The 25,575-nt window shown below is 40.4% G+C and overlaps 1 protein-coding gene across 2 annotated transcripts in view; it reads right to left on the bottom strand.

The window, feature by feature from the left end:
* Positions 1-23,585, bottom strand: part of NOVA1 (NOVA alternative splicing regulator 1) — a 185,601-nt gene extending 162,016 nt beyond the window's left edge. For both annotated transcript variants that reach the window (XM_066635025.1, XM_066635033.1), the window contains exons 1-2: positions 23,343-23,585; positions 21,544-21,687 (exon numbers count right to left, since the gene is read on the bottom strand). In XM_066635025.1, coding sequence (XP_066491122.1) covers positions 21,544-21,687; positions 23,343-23,478 — 280 coding nt within the window. In that variant the 5' untranslated portion in view covers positions 23,479-23,585. The remainder of the gene's footprint in view (positions 1-21,543; positions 21,688-23,342) is intronic.
* Positions 23,586-25,575: the final 1,990 nt, after the last annotated feature.

Below are 25,575 nucleotides of genomic sequence, written 5' to 3'. Positions count from 1 at the left end.
AAAGCATGTTGCACCTCTCTCACTGGTCAATCCTGAAAATATCATATAATTCAATATATATTTTTACAAACTTTGTTAAGGACATGGATAAAAATGGTGCTGGGTTTGCTGATTTGAAGGGAAAGTTTCCTTAAATAAGTGACACTGGCATTAAAGAAGGTGTTTTTGTGGGACCTCAAATAAGAGTTTTGATTAAAGATGGAAAAGTCAAGTTGACAAAAAGCATGGAGATAGAGAAAAATTTTGGGAAAACTTAAACAAGGGACTACCGTGACATTGTGGGTGAACTCTTGCATTCATTCAAAGATGTGGGTGTAATATATCCCTTAAAATTCATTTCTTGGACTCCCACTTGGATTTCTTCCCTGAAAATCTCAGTGCTGAACATGGCAAGTGATTTCATCTTCAAGCGTTGAGCATGCTTGCTGACTACTGTTGGACACTTAAGAGGCATGTTCCATATGCCAAATGCAGAAGAAAACCATCAACTATCATTTTTTAGGTAATATATAGTGCATACTTATAACATTTTTTAAGATTTAATTTTTGTCACAAAAAATCCCTGCACGATAGAGAAAAACAAGCAACATTTGAATTTAGTATAAAAAAGCTACTAGAATTGGACAGTTTTTCTTGTGTGCCAAAAATTTAGTGTTATTCTGAAGACCAGTGTAGTGTCTACATTTTTACTTGCCAGTTTTCCTTTGTTAAATATGTTTAAAAGTGAAGTCTCTCTCAAAATAAGTTCTGCAGGTTAAGAAAGGAGAATCAACCAATTATGGCCATGCCTTTTGATGCAAGAGTGAATTTGTTAGAACTTAACGTTTTCATCCTAGATATTTTTCCCCCCATTGCTCAGTTGTCAGAGACTTCATGCTTATAAACTACACTTGTATTGGGGAAAAAGAAAGATAGGGTTGTCAAAAGCAAAGCATTTGTTAGAACTGACTATGAATCAACTAAATTAGGCTAAATTATCACCAGTTTAGTAATACTATGTTTACAGTTCCACTTCAATTGTAAGCAAGGACATGAGACAGAATACTCTTTCATGGGATGACATATAGAAAAGGTTAAGCTGAAGCCATTGTTTGACTTCTAGTCTATAAATAAAGATTTATTTTTGTATGAATATTCAATTCTATGAGCTCATAAGCAACATCAAATGAAGATTAAGAGAAGTGCGATAGAAGTATTGTACACACTTATATCCCGTTCCTCAAAACCTTTGTTTGACATTGCTTACAATACATTTCATTTTGGTGAAAAAGGACAATTGTGCAGTTGCTTGAAGGCAGTATTTCCTGTGGCATTAAACCTTCTTAAATAGAGTGCAAGAGCTCAACATTAGTTCTGCAAAAGTCAGATCTTGTGCGTATTTGCTCTTCCTCCCCAGTCATCTCCCTCCGATCTTGATGCTGATCTCCCTATCTGTGACTTTCATTCATCCAGCTCCAATCACCTGCAGCTGCCCATAGTGTTCTGCTTCCTCAAGATGTTTGTCATTTCTGACCCTTGTGCCTGAACTGTCTCCCCCAATGCTTCCACATGTTGCCTCTTCTGTCCTTTAAATCACTCTTCAAAACCCAGTTTTGAAAACCCAGCTCTCTTCAAAATCCATCGACTCATTTGTTTTACCCAACAGCTTAATTCCCATATTACAATGTAACTAGATGTAGAAGATACATTTTCACTTTTTTCTTGTTATCAACTTCCCTTCCCTTACATCTCCTAGTGTCTTTCAAACCCTGAGCCTTCAAGGCATTAACCTGCCTTTACACTACATAACTGCTGTGCCCATGAATTTATCCAAACACTATTATCTATTTATCCATAGAGTTTCTAAACACATAAACTAACAAGCCTTACTGAGAGAGAATCAGCATGGCTTCTGTAAGGGAAAGTGTTGCCTCATGAACCTTTTAGAATTCTTTGAGAAGATCAACAGGCATGTGGATGCAGGAGAACCTGTGGACATTATATATTTGGACTTTCAGAAGGGGTTGGACATGATCCCTTATCAAAGGCTACTGAAGAAACTCCACAGTCAAGGAATTAGAGAGCAGGTCCTCTCATGGATTGGGAACTGGTTGAAGACCAGGAAACAGAGAGTTGGTGTCAATGGGCAATTTTCACAATGGAGAGAGGTGAAAAGCGGTGTGCCCCAAGGATCTGTCCTGGGACCAGTGCTTTTCAACCTCTTCATAAATGACCTGGAGACATTGGGGGGTTGGGCAGTGAGGTGGCTAAGTTTGCAGACGACACCAAACTTCTCCTGGTGGTGAAGACCAGAAGCAAATTGTGAGGAGCTCCAGAAGGATCTCCCTAAACTGGCAGAATGGGCAGCAAAATGGCAGATGTATTTCAATGTAAATAAGTGTAAAGTCATGCACATTGGGGCAAAAAATCAAAACTTCACATAAAGGCTAAAGGGTTCTGAGCTAACTGTGACAGATCAGGAGAGAGATCTTGGGGTGGTGGTGGACAGGTCGATGAAAGTGCTGACTCAATGTGCGGAGGCAGTGAAGAAAGCCAACTCTATGCTTGGAATCATTAGGAAAGGCTTTGAGAACAAAACGGCTAATATTATAACTCTGTTGTACAAGTCGATGGTAAAGCCACACCTGGAATATTGCATCCAGTTCTGGTTACCACATCTCAAAAAGGGTCCTCGAGGGTCGCAAGTGGCCCCAGGGCCGGGGTTTGGGCACCCCTGGCCTAGAAAAAAGGCGCCCGTGGAGAGACATGATTGAGACATACAAAATTATGCACGGGAAGTGGATAGAGAGATGCTCTTTACACTCTCACATAACACCAGAACCAGGGGACATCCACTAAAATTGAGTTTTGGGAGAGTTAGGACAGACAAATTAAAATATTTCTTTACTCAGCATGTGGTTGGTCTGCGGAACTCCTTGCCACAGCATGTGGTGATGGTATCTGGCCTAGGTGCCTTTAAAAGTGGATTGGACAAATTTCTGGAGGAAAAATCCATTACGGGTTACAAGCCATGAAGTCTTCGTACAGCCTCCTGATTTTAGAAATGGGCTATGTCAGAATGCCAGATGCAGGGGACGGCACCAGGATGCAGGTCTCTTGTTATCTGGTGTACTCCCTGAAGCATTTGGTGGGCCGCTGAGAGATACAGGAAGCTGGACTAGATGGGCCTCTGGCCAGATCCAGTGCAGCTCTTCTTATGTTCTTATTAACGCTTCGGAAGTTCAGTTGCATGTACTCATATGTACAGGCATTGCCTCCGACTCTCTCCAGAAATAAACCTGAGACAAGCGGAAGAGAGAAACATTTTTGTTCTTTGGTAGGCAACACACAAAGGCGTATGCTAGATCAGAGTTGATATCATTCAATAAATCCCAAGTGTTAGCTGTGAAAAACAGATTCACCTTTAATGTTATAGTTCTAAATTTATCGTTTGTAGATTTGTATGGTTTTTATTAAAACAATTAAGTTTATTCATCACACAATCATGTATTCACACCCAAAAAGGGGCAAGTATTCTTTGGATTGTAAGCACCATGTGTTTCTTGAATCTTAGTAGCATATTCACCATCCACAGGCAAGGATTTTAGAGGTGGTTTAACAATCCAGATACTTCTCATTATCCTTTGAGCACTTCATTCATCCCTTCTCCTCCTTTAGACCAACTCCACCTCCTGAGGTTACTGGCTGATCTACTCCAATGTCACTATGGTATCTTGCAAGTTTAAGTATCAGGTTAACATCAATGACAGAGCAATGAATTGAATGGAACTGAAATTAATGGTCAGTATGCAATTTTGAGGCTAACTGCCTGCAGATCTGTCTAGATACCATAAGCTTTGAAAACAGTACTTAGTAGATGAAAAGCCAGATAAGCTGTTTTAGTCTGTTTACAAACACACACACACACACACACACACACACACACACACACACACGCAAGCTTTTAGGTCACCTAGCAAAACCCAAGGCACCTCATAGCAAAATATTAATAAAGAACAAACTGTTTAAAGCCATCAAGTCTGTTAAGCAAACATCACAACAAATACATTTGACAGACATCTACTATTTTTGTTATGCGATAAAAAGTATGTTCCAATTTACTGGCCCTGGAAGCAGAATAATGCATCATGAATACTGTAATGCAAGGTTTGCTTTCACATGTGGCCAAACTATCCATAGCTTCTATACTTACATAGGTTTTGAATTATACTTTTTAAAACTCTGAAGACTTGTTTTCATAAGTATTCCCTCAAGTACAATTAGTCAAACTGTAATGCATTTACTTTCGCAGACAATGACTAATGCTGCGTCAATATAATCAGGCACAAAGTCACAAATGTGTATAAAATTTAAAAGCTCTTCACAAGTTATCACTTAAAGAGTGTTATGAAATTGAAACAGGAGCAACATTTACAAGTTGCTGCAATTACACTGAGAGACTGTGAGATGTGAAGATGCCAATGTGCGCATACAGCTGTGCTTTAAACTTAAAAGCAGAGTATTGTATTTAAGCCTCCTGACTGTTTCAAGCCATTCACAATATTTAAGCTTTTTCTACATAGAAGCATCTACAGAGGAGGAAAAAGTATCCACCACAAAGCCAAAAACACTTAAGTTCAGTTATTGACAGAACACATTAATAGCAATTCCCACCAGAAACTGTACACTGTGGCTAGCGGTTTGATTCCATATTGAAAGAAAACCAAAATGCACACAACTCTTGAGACTCTGTAATCTCAGGAAGCCACAGCCACCACAATTGCTTCCCATCTGTTACTGAAGGATTTACTTTTTAAAATATCACTGTTTATGACTGTGGCAAACATTTCTAGCACATTAAGAGAATTAACACAAAAATAGAACTGTTTTCATTATAAACAAACACTCCATTATCTAAAACAGGCTACCTACACAAACAGTTAAGTTAAGGCACTCAGAACACATATGAGGTAATTCCACACATTATACAGATGCAAAACACAGTGTGAGGTATCCACATGAATACAAGCACAAGCTTGCCAAAGGGAACTTTACAACCTCCCCCCATCCCATATTCCTTGATTGCATCCAAACCACTCTGAATGTTTGGATGATTCTCAGGATGGGAAGGGGCAGATGCTGAAGGAACCAACCAAAATTAGAGCTCTCACTTGAACAAGGTGCCTCTGCTAATTTTCAGCTTATCATTTTTCCTATTCTACTACAGCTTTGCCTCCCTATGCCATTATGTTCTTAAAGGTTCCTAACACTTAAAAAAGCTGTTCAGTGATCCTCTGAAAATGGTCTCCCTGGTAAGCTGCTTTTGTAAACATACAGAAATTGAGTTCTGCACTCTGAAGAAGCAACCAATATCCTACATGGCACAGCAGCTATACAAAAGCAGCAATCTCCTTTAACTAGTTCACAGACTTAATACTAAGCAGGAAAAGGAATGCAAGCAACTCATGTTTCTACCATGTGTACAGTGGGGCTTGGTACTTGAACACATTCCAAGACCTATGAGACCCAGATAGCTCCTTCAATTCAAATTTCACCATAAGTGCATTCTGAAATCTGCCCTCCCACACAAGTGTATAGTTTGCTTCTTCTCCATATGGAGAGGCCCTAACTAGTTCACACATAAAACAAAAACGCAATAAACACAGTTTAAAAGCTGCAACAAGACAAAAACTAAGGCAACCAAAGCAAAAGCCTACCAAACGCCGGTAAGTAAAAGCTGATGAAGCCTCATATGCCAGTAGTTTCACAGGACTGTAACAAGCTTGTATTCCCCACACTGCTTTATCAGAGACAGTAGAACATACCTGCCCCTGTGTACATGATGCTTAGGATTGTAAATAAGTAGAGATAGGTCCAATTAAGCGTCAAAATCTTGTCTAATCTATTCCTTATTACTTTCTCATCTCTTGTATAAGTCAGAATCTGGGGCAAATTAACTGGTTATGCATATTTGTCAACACTTGAATTGTACAACAGAGCAATATTCAACCTGTAAGTCAGGACACCAATGGGATTGCAAAGCCTCTTTTGTGGGGGGTCACAGCAATCTTTCAAAATCCGCCCCATGTTCACCTTTTCCCTCTTTCTGCCCCTAACTTATCTGGAAGACAGGGGCAGGCATTGCCAGATTGGGTCCTGGGAGGAGGTTGGGAAAGTGGGTGGGTTCCCAGTCTCATACTTTATTGGGGTTGTCACCTGAAAAAGGTTGGAAGACCACTGACATAGAAGACCAATAAAGGACATAAACTGTTCCAACATATTTATGTGAAATAAACCCTTGTTTCGGCAAAATAGGATCTCTCTAGAGGTACTAAGAGTTTGTGAAAGTTGAGTATAAGCATCCGTTTTAAGATGTGGGAATTTCTGTCATCAGAATTTCACAGCTGCCAGCTAGTAGAGGACTATCAATTTCTATCAGATAAGACCACATTCTGGCAAATGACTAGAAGGAAAACTAGCATTAACTGTGACAGATTTTCCAAGTTCAAGAACTACAAACAAACTTGCAGGTTACTTTCCAAGATACAAGCAATCCTAATCTTAAAGCTCTGGGTACATACCTCTAATTTTAAAATATCTTTCACTGAAGCTTTTATAATGAAATACTAGAAATTAACCTCATAATGCACTCTCTTGGAAGTGTTCCATAGTTATATTTTCACATTCTATTTTTAACTGCTTACAGACTTGATTGCTTAGCCCTTTGAGACTTTTGTACAAACTGGGCCAATTACTTCATCAGCTTCCAACACTGCTGTTCCAAAAAGGTCATGTTCAACTTGGGTATAACAGTACAACATGTTGGGACTATATTAGATACATGAATATTAAAAAATTGTTTGCAATTTCTCAATTGTTTTGAATGCCTATTACCATATACAAAGTTGTTCGCTTAGTATCATTGTGATATTTGTAACAATAGCAACCTTATTTCCCCCTGATCATATCTGAGGTTCTAGCTCTCTTCAGTCAAATATCAGACAAACAGGATACAACTTCACTTACATCATCGGCTTTGGCATCTCTTCTTCTACCCCATCATCTACTGAATACCACAGGCAGTGGACATAATGCTAGTGTGGGGAAATGTTAATCCTAAGCATCACAATGATTCTTACCTGTACCCTCCACCCCAGTGCATTTTATTTACAGGTGCAAAAAAATATACCTGATTCAATGTGATGATTAAAGTCTAGGTTGCATATGAAAATTCTACTTCTGAACTGTGGAAGCAAGTCATGGGAAATCTTTATCAATATTATGAAATGCATCACTGGGAAATCAGCAAGGTGATTTATAAAAGTCTCAGTTTTCTTTGACTAACTCCATGGATTAAATACCAATATGATTTATCCAAAAATCAGGCAGAGTGCAGTTCTGTTATCAGAAGCTTCCTGCAAAATCAGAAGGAATGTTGCACCAGTTCAAGAGGGAGGGGCCCTGGCATAAAGCACAGTACTCCTACTTTCTGCTCTGATCTTATGATACAATCAGTACAGTTTAGTAGTCTCCATTTTAACTATTAAACCAACAATGTCCATTTCAGAGCATAAAAACTATTTTAAATGTCATAATGACTCACTAATAAATAAAAAGATTCTCAAACTTTTTAGCACCAGGACCCACTGTTGAGAATGACAATCTGTTGTATGACATCACTTCCAGTGGGTCCCAAGTAATATCATGGTCAGAAGTGGCATTAACAATTTAGGTTTCAAACCGCAAGCTGCAATCAGCCAAAGTTTCCATTACTTAGTGTGTTTGTGCTGTTATTTTGCATAGCTCAGAACTGAAACACGTCAAAGCACAACAAAGACTTAGATCTTTCTCTAACCACACAGCCCTCCCTTTCCAGCATCCCATCTTTCCACCTATTCAGGGCAAAGCATCATGTGTATCCCACTGGGAGGCTAATCCTGTCCAGTGGCTCTGTATGCTGCATTTTCAGCTCTGTATTTTCAATGGTGGCTGAGCTAGGTGCTACATGACCCACATAAAATTGGCTCATGACACACAGTTTGAGAAATGCTGCTCTAACAGTTTACAGGAACAAACATTTGTCTTCTCTGTGGAAAGGTTCCTGGTTCAGTCTTCAGCATCTTCAATTAAAAGGATGCCGACTAGAAGTATTAGCAAAAATCTCTACTCAAAATCTTTTGAGAGTCACTTCCACTTAAGAATATTGAGGCAGATGGACAAATGGACCAATCCTAAGCATGTACTCTCACAAGAAAATGATGCAGCTCAATATGGGGCACTTGAACATTTGTGACAGATTCTGTATTCTAAATTTCAATCTAGACTTCAATTAGTATACAGCCTCAAAAACAGGTATGCACCGCAGAGCGATATTCCAGTTAATGGCTGACCATATATTTAGCAGTGGTCCTGCCAAGCTAAGTAGGCTAACTCCTTTCCCTCCATGAGCCAGCTAACCAGAGCTTCACACGTTTTTGGCAGCTAGCTACTTTCTTTCTTCTTTCCCTAATCCTGTCATTCTGGGGTGATAAAGGGCTACCATAAGGCATTCTAGGACACAACCTGGTAGCCATTAGTAATTCTCCAGGCAACAACCAAGGCACCTAACAGGGTTTACAGAAGAGATCCCCATCACTAAGCAGCCCATACTTGTATAAAGGCTTCTAGACTAAAAAAAATTCAGTATTTGCAGTTGTAGGAATTTGGGATACTTTCATTTACAAGAACGAGAAATGTTTAACATTCTTGACCATAGCAACACCAAGCACTAAGACAAAAAGTCTGAATCTCAATTTCTACCAGAAGCAGCAACCTCACGTAAGCATTCTCCTTATGCCATCAATGCACTAGGTAATCTAGTAAGTATATTTTACCATCTCAAACCATTTGTCACTTGTAATTCCACATGTCATCAAGGCTATCCAACTGGCTATGTGAAAAATGTACTCAGAAGCGTACTCAGAAAGTGAGATGACTCAGATAAAAATTAAATAAGTCTGCAAAAGTAACTGTTTTAGAGAATGCACAGTACTATTTGCTATGTTGGACAATATGAATCAGATGTTCAGCAATGAACTTAACTAGGTAACTATTAAGAGTCAGTAGATTTTGAGACTGCATACATCAACACTTAAATGACTTGAGAGCAAGTGGACCAAATCCAGGAGCATAGCATATAACAGTGCCCTATCAGTAGTAAGAGCAATTTTCCATCATTTACTTTTGCATTTTTTTCCCCCAAAGTTCATTACTTGACATAAACTTAGCACTTCAGAAAATTAGCTGGAAGAAAGACTAGGTCAACTGTTTCTTGATTTCAGCATTTCCACATACTTCTTAGAAAAAATATACACCATTTACATAGTAGAGAACAGAAAGCTAGGTTTAGAAACTTCTACACTCAGCTTCTTAGGAATATCTTAAAATTCAAAGTTTGAAAGGTTTTTTGTATTTGAACAAAACAGATTGTTATGGATGATGTAAATTAACAGTCCAATGTGTTTAGTGGCAATCCAGCTCCAAAAATTCCTGTGTGAAACAGATGTTTCATGAGTTTGGTTTTCAAGCCTTTTCCAAACCTTTGCACCCCTTTGAACCAAGAGATTACTTGGTGCTGGCAACCTAGCCACACAATTCCTGGAAATTGCTTCAAATCAGCAGATACAGCTAGACAACCTCAGTTTCTGGCAAGCCTGGCTACTGACCCCCAAACTCCTCTGTTTTTGTATTTTCAGACAAATTACAATGAGCTTAGTGCTTCTATCTTGTGTGTGATGGGCAAGAGATGTAATCAAACAGCAGACAGATAAACTCATCACACCCCAAGCAAGCAAAGTTATTTCACAGTCTGCTGAGAGACTCAATCCTTGCCATGTAGTCATGTTTCAGGATAAGAGAACAGCAACTCAGGTCTGGCTTTTTGCCACCACCAGTGGTTTAGCTTCGCCCTGCATTTTCTCTCTACTTTGCCAATTCCACCCCCCCCCCGCTACCACAAAACCCTTTGTTTTCTAATCCCAGTTCTCCCTGGGTAACTCTCCTGATTTACCTAGATCTTTCTCCTCCTCCTTGCTTGTTCCATCATGTGCTCCAAGTTTCTCTCTTAAGATTCAAGTGTCCCATAACATCAGTCAGTCCCATAAGAGTCAGTCCCATAACATCTCATCAGTATGGAATCCTTACCTGTGGATGAAAAGGATGTCTTTTAAAAATATAATGCAGTGGTTCTCAAACTGGTGGATTGCGACACACCACTCAGTATGCTGCATCTCATGCATGATAAATCTTTTATGAAAGAGAGAGAAGGTATGTTGTTGTGTTTTTCTGCCATACATATTAGATTCAAGCATAGAAACCCTATTTGCAGTTATTCATACCATCAATAGGTACTCAAATAAACCAATACTTGCAGATATTTCCCAGACTGTGACCACCACCTACAGCTGATGAGAAATATCAAGGCAGCTCTATCTGTGGTTAAAGCCACAGAGCCAATATAATAGTTTTGCAGTTTCCCTTTATATGTCTACACAGAACTTTTTGCAGCAAGAATCAATGTACATTATTGCAGTTGTTTCTTTCCATATCTCCAGACTTGGGCCAGAAAATTCTGTAACTTTGCAGAATGAAATGTAGTATGGTTATTCCGTTTTATTCCATTTTTATAGTACATTGTAATATGTTCAGGTAACATTTACAAAAAAGATTTTTAAAAAGATGTCATTTCACAGACAACACTGGAAACTATGGTTACTAAATTCTGTAACCTTTCCAACCATCTTTGAGTCAGTATACTGGAACAGAGATTAAACTATGTTGTGGTTGACAGCCCAATTTTGCTATATGGTAATAGTTCCCAATTACTGCCAAGAACCAACAAATTTGTCACTGGATACAGTTTACTTTTATCAAAAATTTATCCTCAGAAATAAATGAAGAGTCAATTGAATAGTGGAAGTAGCATTAATAAAAAGTCATGCCACAAGGCTATGTTATTCCTTTAGCAGTATAGTCAAGTTCATCAGTAGATGTTTATATCTATTGCTCTGTAAGATTTTCATTGATTTATTCAGCAACTTGCAAGCAACAGAGTACCTTACCCCGACACCTAACTACATAGCTATAGTCTGTGCCTCTTCCATGCCTCGACATTAAAAATGATATCCACTTTATAGTCCATGTAGTAAACTGATATGACTTTAAAAGAGGCATTATATCAAATAAAAAATATGAACACAGAAACCAATCACAAAAAATTAGCTTCTTGCCACTCATTCCCCTTTGCCCCAGCCCCGAGTTCCAATCATGCTGAATATTTCAGTCAGCCAAATACAATTCCTGTGCTTACATATAATACAGTATTTTCATGTACAATTCCTGATCATTCAAAACTGCAGCATTTCTGCTGTGTGCTCCACAGTAAGGGATGAAACACAGATTAATAAGGATACAGAAATAAACAGACTTAAAATTATTGCAATCTCCATTTCACCAAAAGGACTCAAAACTAGGAACATGTTTCTCAAATTACTAAAAAAAGCCTGGCTGAAAACTCAAATGGAATATAAGCATGAGGAGGAAACACACAGCCTACATTAAGAACATTCTTCTAAACTTAGAATAGTAGTCACATTTGAAAGACCAGGTACTGGTTGACATATTTCAAGACGGCTATAGAGAGCTGGAAAAGGTGCAGAAGAAGGCAACTAAAGTTATCAACAGACTGAAACACCTTCCTTATGAGGAAAGGCTGCAATGTTTGGGGGGTTTCAAGTTCAGAAAAAAACTAATAGGAGAGAGGTGTGATTGAGACTTACAAAATTATGCATGGTGTGGAGAGAGAGAAGTTATTTGACTTCTCACAACACCAGAACCAGGAATCATGCAATGAAACTGACTGGAGAGGGATTTAGAATGGATAAGAGTATTCTACACAGAGCACAATTAATCTATTTAATTCATTACCACAAAACATAGTGATGGCCACTAGCTTAGGCAGCTTTAAAAGAAGATTAAACAAATACATGGAGGACAGATCTATGAGCAGCTACCAGTCATAACTATAGGTAGAGGTGTTTGAAAATGGTGTTATTAACCTCTCTCAGAAGTAAGCCCATTGTGTTCAGTAAGACTTAGGTTTACACCCTATCTCATTCAGCAGAAACAATCACCTCTAGCTATTGGCCACCTCCACATTCAGAGACTGCATGCTTCCCGAGTAACTGTTGCAAGGGACCAGTGTTCATCTCCTGCTTACAGGTTACCCAAAGGCAACTGGTCAGTTACTAGGGATAACAGGATGCTGAACTAGATGGACCTTAGACCCGATTTAGCAAAAGTCATTGTGTTCACATGAAGATTTCATTCAGAGAATCGCACAAAGATGCTCCTCAAATTTCCCTTTCAGCATCTCCTTCCACAAAATCCCTAATCTGATAAATACATTTTAAACTTTTGGTAGTTTGTATTAGATTGCCAAACAAGAGAAACAGAAAGGCATAGGATCTGAACACAGAACACTTTTCCCCTTCACTCGTATATGCAACTGCTTTCCCAACATGAAGACTGGGCAAGGGGGCACATAAATGAGAGGCCACAGAGATGTAACACAACACAGAAAGAGCATGGACGTTCGTGCCCAGCCATCCCCTACTCTTTAGGCTCAACACTTTGGAACTATAATTGCTCATAATTATTTCTAGTTACTGTTACCTCTTCACTAGCATTACGTGATGAGATGCAGGTGGAACTATGTTTGGATCTCCCAATGTATCCATTTTTTATATTCATCAAAGCAGGCAGCGCTTGACCCTTTCCCATGTCATTCTGATATCTGAAATTTTCTCCTCAAGCTGTAATTTGTCTAGCTGTGCATTTCATTAGTATTATAAACAGCCTGATAGGGAGAGGAACACATTCAAAGGACAATAAAAGTAGGAAAGGGTTAATCAGCCCAATGATCCCAATTTAAATTGGGAGCCCAGAGTCAGATTTTAAGAATGAATATCTCCCACATCTTACTTAGTGAGTCCCCACCCCCAACTACAAGTATCTTAGGGTGAAAGGTGCAATATGCAAACATTGTTATAGATATAAATCATGTTAATATTTTTACCTATTTTCATAATAATTTAAATATTACAAAGAATACCAACATTCAAGAGAAACATCATATGGGTAGGTTCCTCATACCAACTATGGACTAGCTTTCTCAACAGGAAAATTTCTATTTTGGGGGGAGGGAGTTTAGTCTTAGAAAAATGGAGTTTGGTTTAAAGAAACAAGAGTGATTATAACAATATTCTTTATTTCTTTTATTGCTATTACCTCACATTGGTATTTTTAAAATGTACCTTTTTCCCTGACATGAGCATAATATCATAGCCTGAAGTGTAGCAATAACACAGCCAACCATCAGTACACCTCATCCCGAATATAAAATGCTTGTTTAGCAAATCTTAGGCCAGAATAAAACATTGCAACTGACCAAAAAAAAAAAATCAGTCCCTTTTCTCTTTAAGATTTAATAAAGAAATATACATTATTAGGTGTCAAACTACAAGATTCCCCATTTCCAAGATGAGCAGGCTAACCGCTGGCGGAGGGAGGCCACAAGAAAACCCAAAGTGCAGCAGTATGTTAGACATTCTGCTTCACTAGAAATTACAAGGCAAAGAAGTGGAAGAGGAGATAGTACTTCTGAAAGCAGTGGCTCTGTATAGTCCTCTTCCCAACCCAAGAATAATCTTAATTTGTACTTCATTCAACTATAGTCAAAGTCACTTCTTGCTACCCAAGCAGATGGATTAGATATAACATACAATAAAATTGTTATGGCCGGAAACACATTATGTGTGTTGCTATCCAACATGTAAGGGCAAAAACAGGTACAATTACTTGGAATTACAACTGGTAATTAAAGAAAAATTAGTCACATCAGGTAGACACCTTATTGCAAGCTAAAAAGTTAAGAGAACACTAACCTTTAATCTACCAGAAGGTTTGTCATTTTCTAGACAACTTAGACATACATACATTTCTTTAACAAAAGTGTGGCAATTCCACACGACAATATGGAATTTGATGCCATCAGTGACCCAAACCAAACCACAAAAAAGAATCATCCAGAATACAGATAGTACCTTTTCAGCAAATGCAGAGGTACAGTAAAGAATAACTCAAAAGTGTCAAACTGACCAAGATGAGGGATCAAAAAAAATTTCTAAATACAATACAACTTGCGAATGCAGTATTGCAAATGATTAAACATATTTGTCTCTACCTAATATCTTAGAATTATTTCACCATTCCCCATTCACTTTTATCCAAAAAGAGAATAAGCTTATTATAGCGATTTCTGTTTGTTGACAAAGACAAATCCTGCAGATTACAATAGGGAATAGATTATGAAGGACAGAACATAAGAACAGCCCCACTGGATCAGGCCATGGCCCATCTAGTCCAGCTTCCTGTATCTCACAGCGGCCCACCAAATGCCCCAGGGAGCACACCAGATAACAAGAGACCTCATTTCTAAAATCAGGAGGTTGCACATACACATCAAGGCTGGTAATGGATTTTTCCTCCAGAAACTTGTCCAATCCCCTTTTGAAGGCATCCAGGCCAGATGACATCACCACATCCTGTGGCAAGGACTTCCACAGACCAACCACATGCTGAGTAAAGAAACTCTCTTTTGTCTGTTCTAACTCTTCCAACACTCAATTTTAGTGGCTGTCCCCTGGTTCTGGTGTTATGTGAGAGTGTAAAGAGCATCTCTCTATCCACTCTGTCCATCCCCTGCATCATTTTGTATGTCTCAAACATGTCCCCCCTAAGGCGCCTCTTTTCTAGGCTGAAGAGTCCCAAACACCGTAACCTTTCCTCATAAAGAAGGTGCCCCAGCCCCGTAATCATCTTAGTCGCTCTCTTTTGCACCTTTTCCATTTCCACTATGTCTTTTTTGAAATGCGGCAACCAGAACTGGACACAATACTCCAGGTGTGGCCTTACCATCGATTTGTACAACGGCATTATAATATTAACCATTTTGTTTTCAATACCTTTTCTAATGATCCCAAGCATAGACAGGTGTTTTCTTTCTACAAATGAAGTCCAAAAGTCAGACCCACTGGAAACTGAAGCTTCTCTTATTGCAAGTAAAAGAAGTTAGGATAATCTGTCACTTAATCAGAAGTTCAAGAATTTAGATGTACCAACATAGTCTAAAATTGTTGAAAACGCTAAAGATGTCCAGTGTCATAGTAATGTTAGGCAATAAATGTAATCTCAGAAATGAAATGCAATTTGAAAAATGTGTCCACTTTTGTTAGCGGACAAAAATATTGTATACTTTGCTTAACAAATCAATTTTTTAATATGTTATATTTGTATTTAATTTTGATGAGTATTTACAAAGAGTATTTACTACAAGATAGTTTACAAAATCAAGTAAGATTTACCCCAACAGAACAGGTGGTCTGTCGATCTATATCTATGCAGATACATATTCAACAAGTAAACACAAAAAACCAGCAGAATTAGGTTTAGCCTTAGTGAACAACGATTCAAACTTTATAAATCACTGAGAGTCTTTTAAAATCACTCTTTAAATATTTATAGATTTGAAGAATCAAAACAGTAGGACACAATCCAACCAGAGTTAAGCAGTTTTAAATCTCAATGGGAATGCAAAGCAAAGTGCTTAAATCTTCACCAATGAAGAAACTGGTGCAAAAGCATGCTTAATATTAGCATGCATCCACTGTATAGAGTTCATAAGATCTTTATTGGCATAGATCAATGTATATATCAAATATAGCTTTACAAAAGTTGAAGCTGAAACTAGATTCAGTCAGGTTCCAGGAACAAACAAGGCTAATTTTAAAGAAGCAAGTAACTGTAGTGAGAGCCGATACGTTACCTGATAATACTACTTTGGTATGTTAAAACTGACACATTGCACATTTCTCTATCTGAAACAAGTGTTACAGAAAACATTAAATATACACCAATGTACAAATACATTTGGTAATTGCCCAAATGGCATCTTTAAACATATTTTGAAATGTTCTTGTGAAATCAGTTGAACTTGCTTACAAGTATGCTTAGAAAAGTGATTTAAGTGTGAGCACATCATACAAAGTACAAAAAACACACTATAAAGCATCCTATAGTTCCCCATTCTTCCACCATGCTTTCACAACCTAGTTATTACTGTATACAAATGAGTAGGTATATAAAAACCGTATATAAAACTTCAGTAAGAGGAGCATTAGAATAGCTCTTCCATTGCTAGTATGGGCTGCATTTTATGCTATGACACCACAGCCTCTGAGGGTCAGATTAATTAAGATCAACAGCAGCTGCAGTGCAACGTGAGAAGCACACTGCCACAGTTCCCACCAATCTAGCCCGATTACCTGCAGCATTCCATTACTGGACAACTGACAACCTTCAAGTGTCCACCAAGTCATTTATTCCCAGTGGATTACTGATAAATGTCAAAAACAAACTAACCTCTTTGAGAAGGCCTGCAACATCAACTGCACCTGCTGCAAAGTGCAAAGATGAGTCCCAGAGAGATGTCTTTCAGTCAGATCTCTACAGATGTTGTTTGAATTTAAATGAGAGCTATGCCCAAAGATGAAAATGAGATGGCAATCAGGTAAAAATACCTTCTCTTAAACCTAACCTTACTTTCTACTTTCAAAATTTATGAACACAAACCAAAAACGAGAATGTTCAAGTATGCTCAATTATAAGAAAAAGTGCTTAACGAATAGTTTAAAACCTGTATTTCTCTTTCAAAATACATGCAACATATTTCATAGATTAAAAATAAATTGAGTGAAGTCAAAGACACTCTTGTAGAATTACTACATCATAAGTTCTCGGAAATTACATTCATTACGAGTTTCAAACAGTAACCACAATTTTATTTATTAAAGACCTAAGTAAATGGAGCCCAAGTCACATGAAATTCCCAACACTGAAGAAAGCTCTCCTTTCACAGTGCTGTGTCACCAAATAAATTTTCAATTGCTGATACCAAGGTAAAAAAATTAACACACCACACATTAACTGTTCCAAAGTTGAGTGGAAACTTGTATATGCTTCTTGGTCATGCTTCTTGACAATCAAATCCCAGACATCACTCAGTAGAAATCACTACCACGTGTTTGGTTATGTAGAAATGCACCCAATTGGAATTTCCCTGGAGTGACTCAACAGCAAGGCTCACCCTTGTGAAACTGGAGTTTGCCATTTCAGATTATGAATAAACTTTATCCAGGACTTCATCTGGACAGTGGGGGAGAGAAGAGGAGGAGGAGGATAGGCTGGGGGAGAAGAGAGTAGACTGAAGTTTAGATCATCCATGCTTCAGCAAAGGGTTGGATTAGATGACAGTTTTGCCCCCTTTGAACATCATTAGTCTAAGACTGCAATCTTATACATACCTACAGAACCTGCTTCCACAGACAATATATCTGATCAAGCTGCTCATGTTCTAAGGATCAGTGCCTTAAATGCTGTATAAATTTGTGCATTAGGTTATGAGAGTGAAGTTCCCCCTCCCAAAAATGACTGTTTTAAATCTAACAGAATCTAGGATTTGCTTTTAAAGCTTACTTTGACACTGTAGAGTCAATCACAAAAACCAACAAGGGATAAAAAGCTACATAAGCTCCAACATTCTTCACAGAACATTTCATAAATGGAAATACTGTAGTTCTCACTGTAATGAAATACATTTCACACATAAACTACCTCCACATCATACAAAGCATACATTCATTTATTTTCATTCTGAACATTAAACGCAGTTGTCAGGACCAAACCTTTTTTTATAAAAAACCACCAAAGATCAATGACAGCTGCACCACTGAGAATTATGGCTTCAAACAGATGGTATTCAATGTATGGGCATTTACAACTAGAAAGCAAAGGATCTATCCAAAGGATAGCTTCCAAAAATCTATTCTGCAGAACTATTTTCTTCAAAATGAGTTCACATGAGTGAAACGGCCAGAAACAAGACAACCTGTAATGAAGTTCCCGTATTTTAATACTATGGGGGGGGCATTTTTTGTACACACACACACACACACACACACACACACACACAGAGCACAATAAAGCAGAAGCTTCCTCTGTCTTTTACATAAAATGACACACACTGGAACACATCCCCAAACAACCCAGACTACCAATCTGAAAATAGATATTTGCAACTAAATCATACTGTCTTCAGTTCCATTTAAGCATTTGCAATAATAATCAATTATGCAAGACTACACATTAAAAATAATTGTTTCTTACAAAGAAGCCAAGAGAAAAGTCATTTTATATTGCAATCTCAAAGTTCATTTAAGTGTTTTTAATACTTTCTTAGAAGAATAAATGTCATCAACAGTATTTTGACATTATAAACTTCAGAAAGTATTAATATACTTGGACATGTTAGTGCCCTTTAAACAAGTGCCAAGTTTACAATTCAGCATTTAAAGTTGCTGTTCAACATGTTTTACCTAATTTCCCTATCACTGTGTCTTGATTTCAGAATTAAAACCATTTCAAAGAGCTTACACTGCAATCCTATGCCTGTCTACTCAGTAAAACCCTCTGTGTTAAATGGTGCCTACTCCCAGGATACTAAGTACAGAATTGCATCCTTAGAATATCACACAAGACTAAAGCGTGAAGTTCTACTTCCTCTAAGTTTGTAGTCCTTGGGAACCCCATAGAAATCCTCATAAAATCCCACGGAAGTGGGACTTTAGCTAGAAGATAATGCTCTGCACCCTTACATTAATATAGAGGTAGTGTGCAATGAGCAAATTGTCATATGTAATTACAGCCATTTTTAATCAACATTTAGGGGAATTCACAAAACATAGAACATAGACTAAAGGTATTAACGTATCACACAGCAAAAAAGGAAAAACTCATGTCCATTATCTTCAGTTCTCCCATTCTTCAAGAAGCAATAGGGTTCTGCAGTTCTATCCTTCCTTAAACACCCTTACTTCCAAGCAATTAGATCACAGTAGTACAGTTTTGTAGACAGATGCTGCTAATGCTTACCAAATTTAAAGTCGATGCATTAAAAGTAATCATATTTGTTTTGAACATTTGGCAAATTTTATGTAAATTCTGAATGACAAGCATGTTCAAGGAAAGTGAGAAATTAGATCTGCAAATGTTTGTGAATATGTCAAATCAAACCAATAAAAAGTCAGCAGTTTAGTTTTTGTTAAGTAGTATTTCATTAATACAATCAATTTTAACTGTTCTGATTGTATCTGGATTGCTACATTTACTCTATACTAAATATACATACTTCACATGGATTAAATAGATAATGTAATTGAAACACCACTGCTCCCTCTCTGAAGTACACAAAGAAGTTTTAGCAGTTTAGTTTTTTTTTTGTTGTTGTTGTTGTTTTTTACAGCTGCCTCTGGAATGGTTAAGTAGTTCCAAGCCAACTATAAAATATTTGGGCATACAAAAATATAATATTGCATAAAACAGTACAATGATATAAAATTTTTTAATTCAGTAACTGAAATGTTATGCTTAGATATATCACTGTCCATTCTAATTTAAGGCTAGTCTGAGATTAGCATAGATCAGTTTTAAAAACTTCAGGTATAATACAAAGCTCAAACACCATCAGCTTAAAGAATGACAAGAGCTCAGAAAATGTCTCATGTTCATAGACAAACGCAAATACTAACTAGCACCAGTAAAAAACAACTCACATTTGTTCTTAACAGGTAACAGTCTTATGTATATCCAAAACATTTGCTTACTAAAACTGATCAATAATGTGGTTTCAAATATAAAATCTCTCAATGTCTAAACTGGAGATTAGCATACACCTGTTACAGTCAAACTGTACAAGCTCCCTCTCAAGCTGGCATTTCCTTCAAAGGGGACCTGTTTACGTCACCGGAACACTTAACACAATGTTGTAAATCTCTCAGGATGCCTTGCCTAATTTTTCAGAGGAGAATTCCATAAAAATGACTACTTATCCAGCTTTCAAGAAAACCAACACTTGATGTTATTTTAATAAGAAATTCCTGTTAACGTAACAAACAAAAGATTCAAATCTTGCTTCACGCCAATAGTACATAGTTTAGAATTTGCATTACCTACCATAAATACCAATTCTGCCACAATCTCACAACTAAATGTGTTGTATGCTCATCTACTATCTACAAATCCAATTGTCTTTGCAGCTATAAACCCAAAATGCCAACATTTTTTACACTCAGTCTATGAATTATGTCAACTGTATACTGACCTTCATATTTATACCTTTAAAAAAATACAAGATACATCAAACTTTTTAAGCACTATTTCAAGAAAGATCATTTCCAAAACAAATGCTTTTTACTAGTAGCGTGAACAGAGTTTCATATATTGCAGCCAACCAATTTCATCTAAAATTCTTCAAAAACGCACCCTTTCTACATTTGTATCAAACTTTCACAATTATAACCTTTGTATCGAAAAACAATTGATTCTCTTCTGAATCAAAAAGACTGAGGGGAAAATGAAATATTCTCCATACTCTTGTTCCACTTACACTTATGACAGCCTTTAAGCTGGTTTACAAAATTCAGCCATCTCTCTGAATGCGATTACCAAATGCCAAGCAGCTTTGCTTTCACTACAGGGAAAAATGAAACAGGCCATCTCAATGGAGAGCCACTAGTACCATTCAGAAGCAAATCAAAGCACTATCAGAACACTTCTTTTATCTGTTTAATTACTGTGTCCATCTAAAAATCATTTTTTAAATTTACAGTGGACAATACATGCGTTAGTATTGGAAACCTGTAGGCACATTACCTATGTATTCCAAAAATCTTCATAAAGACCACATTGAATTGAAGATTACAGTTAACAGAATTAAATTGGGGTTTTTTTCTGCACATGTATAAATTCAATAGTCTTACAGAACATTCTCTTTTTTTAAAACAGTGTGCATTCTTTCACAATAAGCTTCTCTTATCTGTCACAGCTGTGATTCACAAAAATCAAGGAAACATCTGAACAGCAGCACTTGGTCTCTACTTCAGGCTAAGGCAAGTGAACAAAGCAATGAAGCAGAACGAAGGTACATAATGGATGTAAGGTAAATGGCCTATTCTACAAGAAGCACCTCAGTTTTTTACTTATCGTTACGGCAATTAAGCTTATGTCTGAAAACTTCAGCAAAACCTCTTAAATGCCAGCTGTCAAGCTTGATTTCTGAAAACACTGCTTGCAATAAGAATGTGCTAAAATAATACAACAGCATTATCTGCCTGACTTTTCCCATAATCAATACTGGATAATCCATTATTTCTAAAAAATATCAAGACCAAAACATGTAGTCAGCATTAAATTTGAGAATGCATCTTATTGCTCAAAAAAATGTCATTAACTGCAATGACAGACTAATAGTATTTAATTGCATGGAAAGGCTAATACTGCTTAATTAACAAAGAAAAATCGATAACATTACCCCAAGGATTTAATGAATAATCTTCTAAATATTGCACCTACCTGGGTAAAAGTCTTTGGATTTAGAGAGCTTGATGGTAGCCCCAGTCTCTTTCTGCAACTGAACAATTGTCTGTCCTCCCTTCCCAATTATAGATCCAGCCGCATAACTAGGTATGAGGACCTTTAGAAAATATTGGCCGTCCTCTGAAAAAATTGAGATAAAAGAGGTTAATTTCCTGCCTGAAATCTCATTCTTCTTGAAACCTACTGAAAAACATACATTTTGCTATATAAGTATGCATGCACAGATTTGTAACCAGTTGCTCCATCCTTCATGTCTTATGTCTGCTCTGAATAAATGAAAACCCTAAGAAATCATTTGTAATTTTGTGGTTCTGTGTGGACCACACTGGAAAAGATGACCCAATTCAAGTGGTGATTATCTAAAATAGTTCATTTTTAACACCAGTTAACATGGTAGCCTAATATGAATCAGCTCCTTCAAAGAAATAAATCTCTCCAAAATGTGGCCAAGAAAGCAACTTTCCCTAAAACACAGCAAGCAAACTAAAAAGAGAGAACTCTGTACCAAAAGCTATTTTGTCCACCATCAACTAGCTACTCGCCCTGTATTCTTCATAAGAATACTCAGCTCTCTTTTTTCAGAGGGTTTTCCTTTAGGTATTGCCAAGGAAACTCAACACAATGTGACTACAATCATTTGTCTAAGTAATCCTGATGTATTTCTTTAACACTTCTTAGGTAGCAATGATCTCTTAAGCTCATTAATTAAAGAACATTAAGAAGAATTTTTCCCTGTTGAAAGGAAGCTGGAGTCATGTATACATTTAAAAGGTGACAATTAGTGTCAAGACATCCAAAGCCAGAGGGGGAAAATGCCACAGGGAGCCAGAACAGGGGAAGGTAAATGCCATGAATGCAGCCAAACTGCTTTGACAATCCAACAGCTGTGCTCCTTTCACCATTGCAGGTCCAGTACCTTCAATTCTGTATCCTGGCTCCAATGTAAAAAAAACAAAAAACACCACACCATTTTAAGCCCTCTTTATTCAAAGCAACACCCAACTGAGCCTAAAAAGAAGAAGTTTGGTTTTTTACCAGAAGGAGCGAGTCCCAGAGCCATCTCGCTCCCGGGGAGAGCCCGCGCCCCGCAGTACAGGTGCGCCCCAGCACATCACACAAGCAGTTTAAGCAACGCCCGCTATCTAGTCCTGCTGCTTGCTAACGTGGGATGAATGAATTCACCTCTGCCTCGGTGCATCGTTAGGAAGGCTCCCGTGCAAATGGACAGAGGAGATGCCGGTCCCGTTATAACTCATCTCATCCAGGAAGAGCAGGATGTTAACTAACAAGTCACCGCAGCAAGACGGGCAACTCCCGCCCTCTCTCACTCACACGCACTCGCACAGAGGCGCACACAGCATCCCAGCACCGCGACCCGCCCCAGGAGCGGCAGAGCCGGGCAGCATTTCCTCCGGCACGGAAAGTGATGCCGGGAGAGCTGCGAGGTGCCCGCCTCCCCCCCAGAGCCTACCTGGCGCTGGACCCACGAGCAGGAGAGGGGGTGGGGAGAGGGGGGGCCTCTCTCCAGCCGCCATCAGTGGAGAGAGTGTGTGCGAGGGGGAGGCGGCGCTGCCGGGCTCCAGCCGAGGGGCTCAGCCCCGGCAGCCCGGCCAGCCCAGCGCGGGGCCAGGACCCACATCCGAAATTAAAGCAGGGAGGACTCGAGATGCTTGGAAAGCGGCGCCATTTTGATGAATGATGATAACACCAGAGAAATAAGGAGTGTGGGGTGGGGGAGGCAGGTGGGTGGGGGATCCGGGGGGAGGGAGACCCACCGCCCGTGTTGGTCCTCTTGGTGCTGCCGGCCTCGGGGGGCGCCTCCAGGGGTCTCTTGCGCGAGTCCGGCGGGTCCAGGTCTATGGGCACCCCGGTGTGGGTCCCGTTCTGCTGGATGGGGGCCGCCGCCATCATGCTGCCGCCGCCGCCGCTGGAAGAGCTCGCCGCTCCTGCTCCCGTCGCGGGGCGGGGAGCAGGGAGGGAGAGGGGAAGGGGCTCGTCCCGCGCGCCTCTCGGCTCCCGCGCCTTCTCCGCCCTGGCTGGAGTGCTCGGGCTGCCGGGAGCGGAGCGGAGGGGAGGGGAGGGAGGCAGCCACCCGGAGGATGCTGGGGGAGGGGCGGGGAGGGCTGTTTGTCTGGCACCGGTGGAGTACCGGGGCGGGGGGGCGGGGGGCGCTGGAGGAGCGGCAGCTGCAGCGCAGCGCCGGCAGCAGCAGAGGGGGAGGAAGCGATGGGGGGAAACGGGGTGAGAGGGATGGGGAGGAGGGGAGAAGGAGGAAGAGGAGGTGGGTGGAGGGAGGGGGAGGAGTGAGAGGTGGAGGGGAGGGGGACTGAGGGGAGCGCGCGTGGGAGCCCTCGCCTCCGCGGCCCCTCAGCGGTGCACTCGCGGCGGCCGCCGGGCTGAGGAGGGCGGCTGGCGCTGAGGCTGCCTTCGCATGCTCCCCTCAGCCTGCCCGACTGCCTCTCCCCCCCGTGAGGCGCGCTGCCGTTGCCGGGATGGCCTCGCTCCCTCGCCCGCCCGCGCTCTCCCTCAGCCGGGAGTCGTCGCCGGAGCCGCTTCGCTCCTCAGTCGCCGGCGCGCGCACACGCGAAACCGCCTCAGTCAAGTCAGTGAGGGGCGCGCGCGCGATCCCCTCAAACCCCGGAGGTGGGAGGAGGTGTGAGGGGGGAGAGTGAAGCTGAGGGGAAAGTGCAATTAAAAAAACCTGGCGGGCGGGGCTTGTCCGGAGGGATGGGACCCGGAGCCAATGGGCGGCCGAGAACGCCGGGCTCGGATTGGCGCGCGCAGCCAATCGGAGGAGGCGCGCGGGAAGGCACCGCCCCCAACACCATATATAAAGGGAGACGCGCGGGCGCTTTGGCTGTGGCGCGCCTGAGGAGAGGCGAGTGGCGGCCTTTGAGGAAAGGCTGCGGGGGTCTCTTCACGCTAGCGCTGCTTTGCTAGAGCTTAACGGCGTTTAAGGGAGGGTTTCGCCTCGGCCCTGAGACATGAATGGGGTGCTGAGGGGCAGGTGTTGAAAAAAAAGAGCCACACACAAGCAGGACGTGTCCCAGCAACGTTTGAAAGCCACTGTCTTGACACGTATAGGACACGCAAACAACATTAATGTCATTTGAGTGGCAAGTGAAGTGCCCTCAGGAGTGACCTGGTTGCCATATTCCATTCAGGGAACTCAGAGTCAGGGATGTATTGTGGGAGGTGAGGCAGAGCCTCCCCAGGAGTCCTTCAAAAAGCGCCGCTGCCCTGAGGCACCCACGCACTGAGCGTTCCCTGAATGCACTCCCTGAACATGCTGAGCACGTGGGTTGTGGTACTTGGGTGCCTCATGATGGCGGTGCTTTTCGAAGGACTCCTATGAGGAGGCTCTGCCTCACCTCACGGGGCAGCGACACTTTTCAAAGAACTCTAGTGGGGAGTTTGTGCCTCACCTCACACACTGGCAGTGCTCTTTGAAGGACTGTGGTGGGGAGCTCTGTCTCACCTCACAAGGCAGCACCACTTTTCAAAGGACTCCAGTGGGGAGGCTCTGCCTCACCTCGCACAGCAGTAGTGCTTTTTGAAGCACTCCAGTGGGGAGGCTCTGCCTCACCTCTCATGGCAGCAGTGCTTTTTGAAGGACTACAGTGGGAGCAGTGACACTTTTCAAAGGACTCCGTTGGGGAGGCTGCCTCACCTCACACAGCGGTGGCACTTTTTGAAAGACTCCAGTGGGGAGGCTCTGCCTTACCTCAAATGTCAGCACCACTTTTTGAAGGGCTCAGGTGGGGAGGCTCTGCCTCACCTGCCTCCCCACACACTGCATGTCCCTGCTCAGAATTAGCACATTCCTTGAATTCTGTGGTAATTAATGGAGAGTCACTGTCAGCTCCATACTGGTCACAATCACATCTATACAGACTGATCAGATGTCATAACCGCCAAGGAGGACAAGGCACCCCAAAATGTAGGACATCCAGGAAAAATGTAGTACATGACAAAATAAAAGATGAAAACACTCATATATTGATTCCA

This window comes from Tiliqua scincoides, chromosome 1 (genome assembly GCF_035046505.1).
Source record: "Tiliqua scincoides isolate rTilSci1 chromosome 1, rTilSci1.hap2, whole genome shotgun sequence".
Classification (NCBI taxonomy): Eukaryota; Metazoa; Chordata; class Lepidosauria; order Squamata; family Scincidae; genus Tiliqua; species Tiliqua scincoides.
This window is presented reverse-complemented; position numbering and strand designations above follow the sequence as displayed.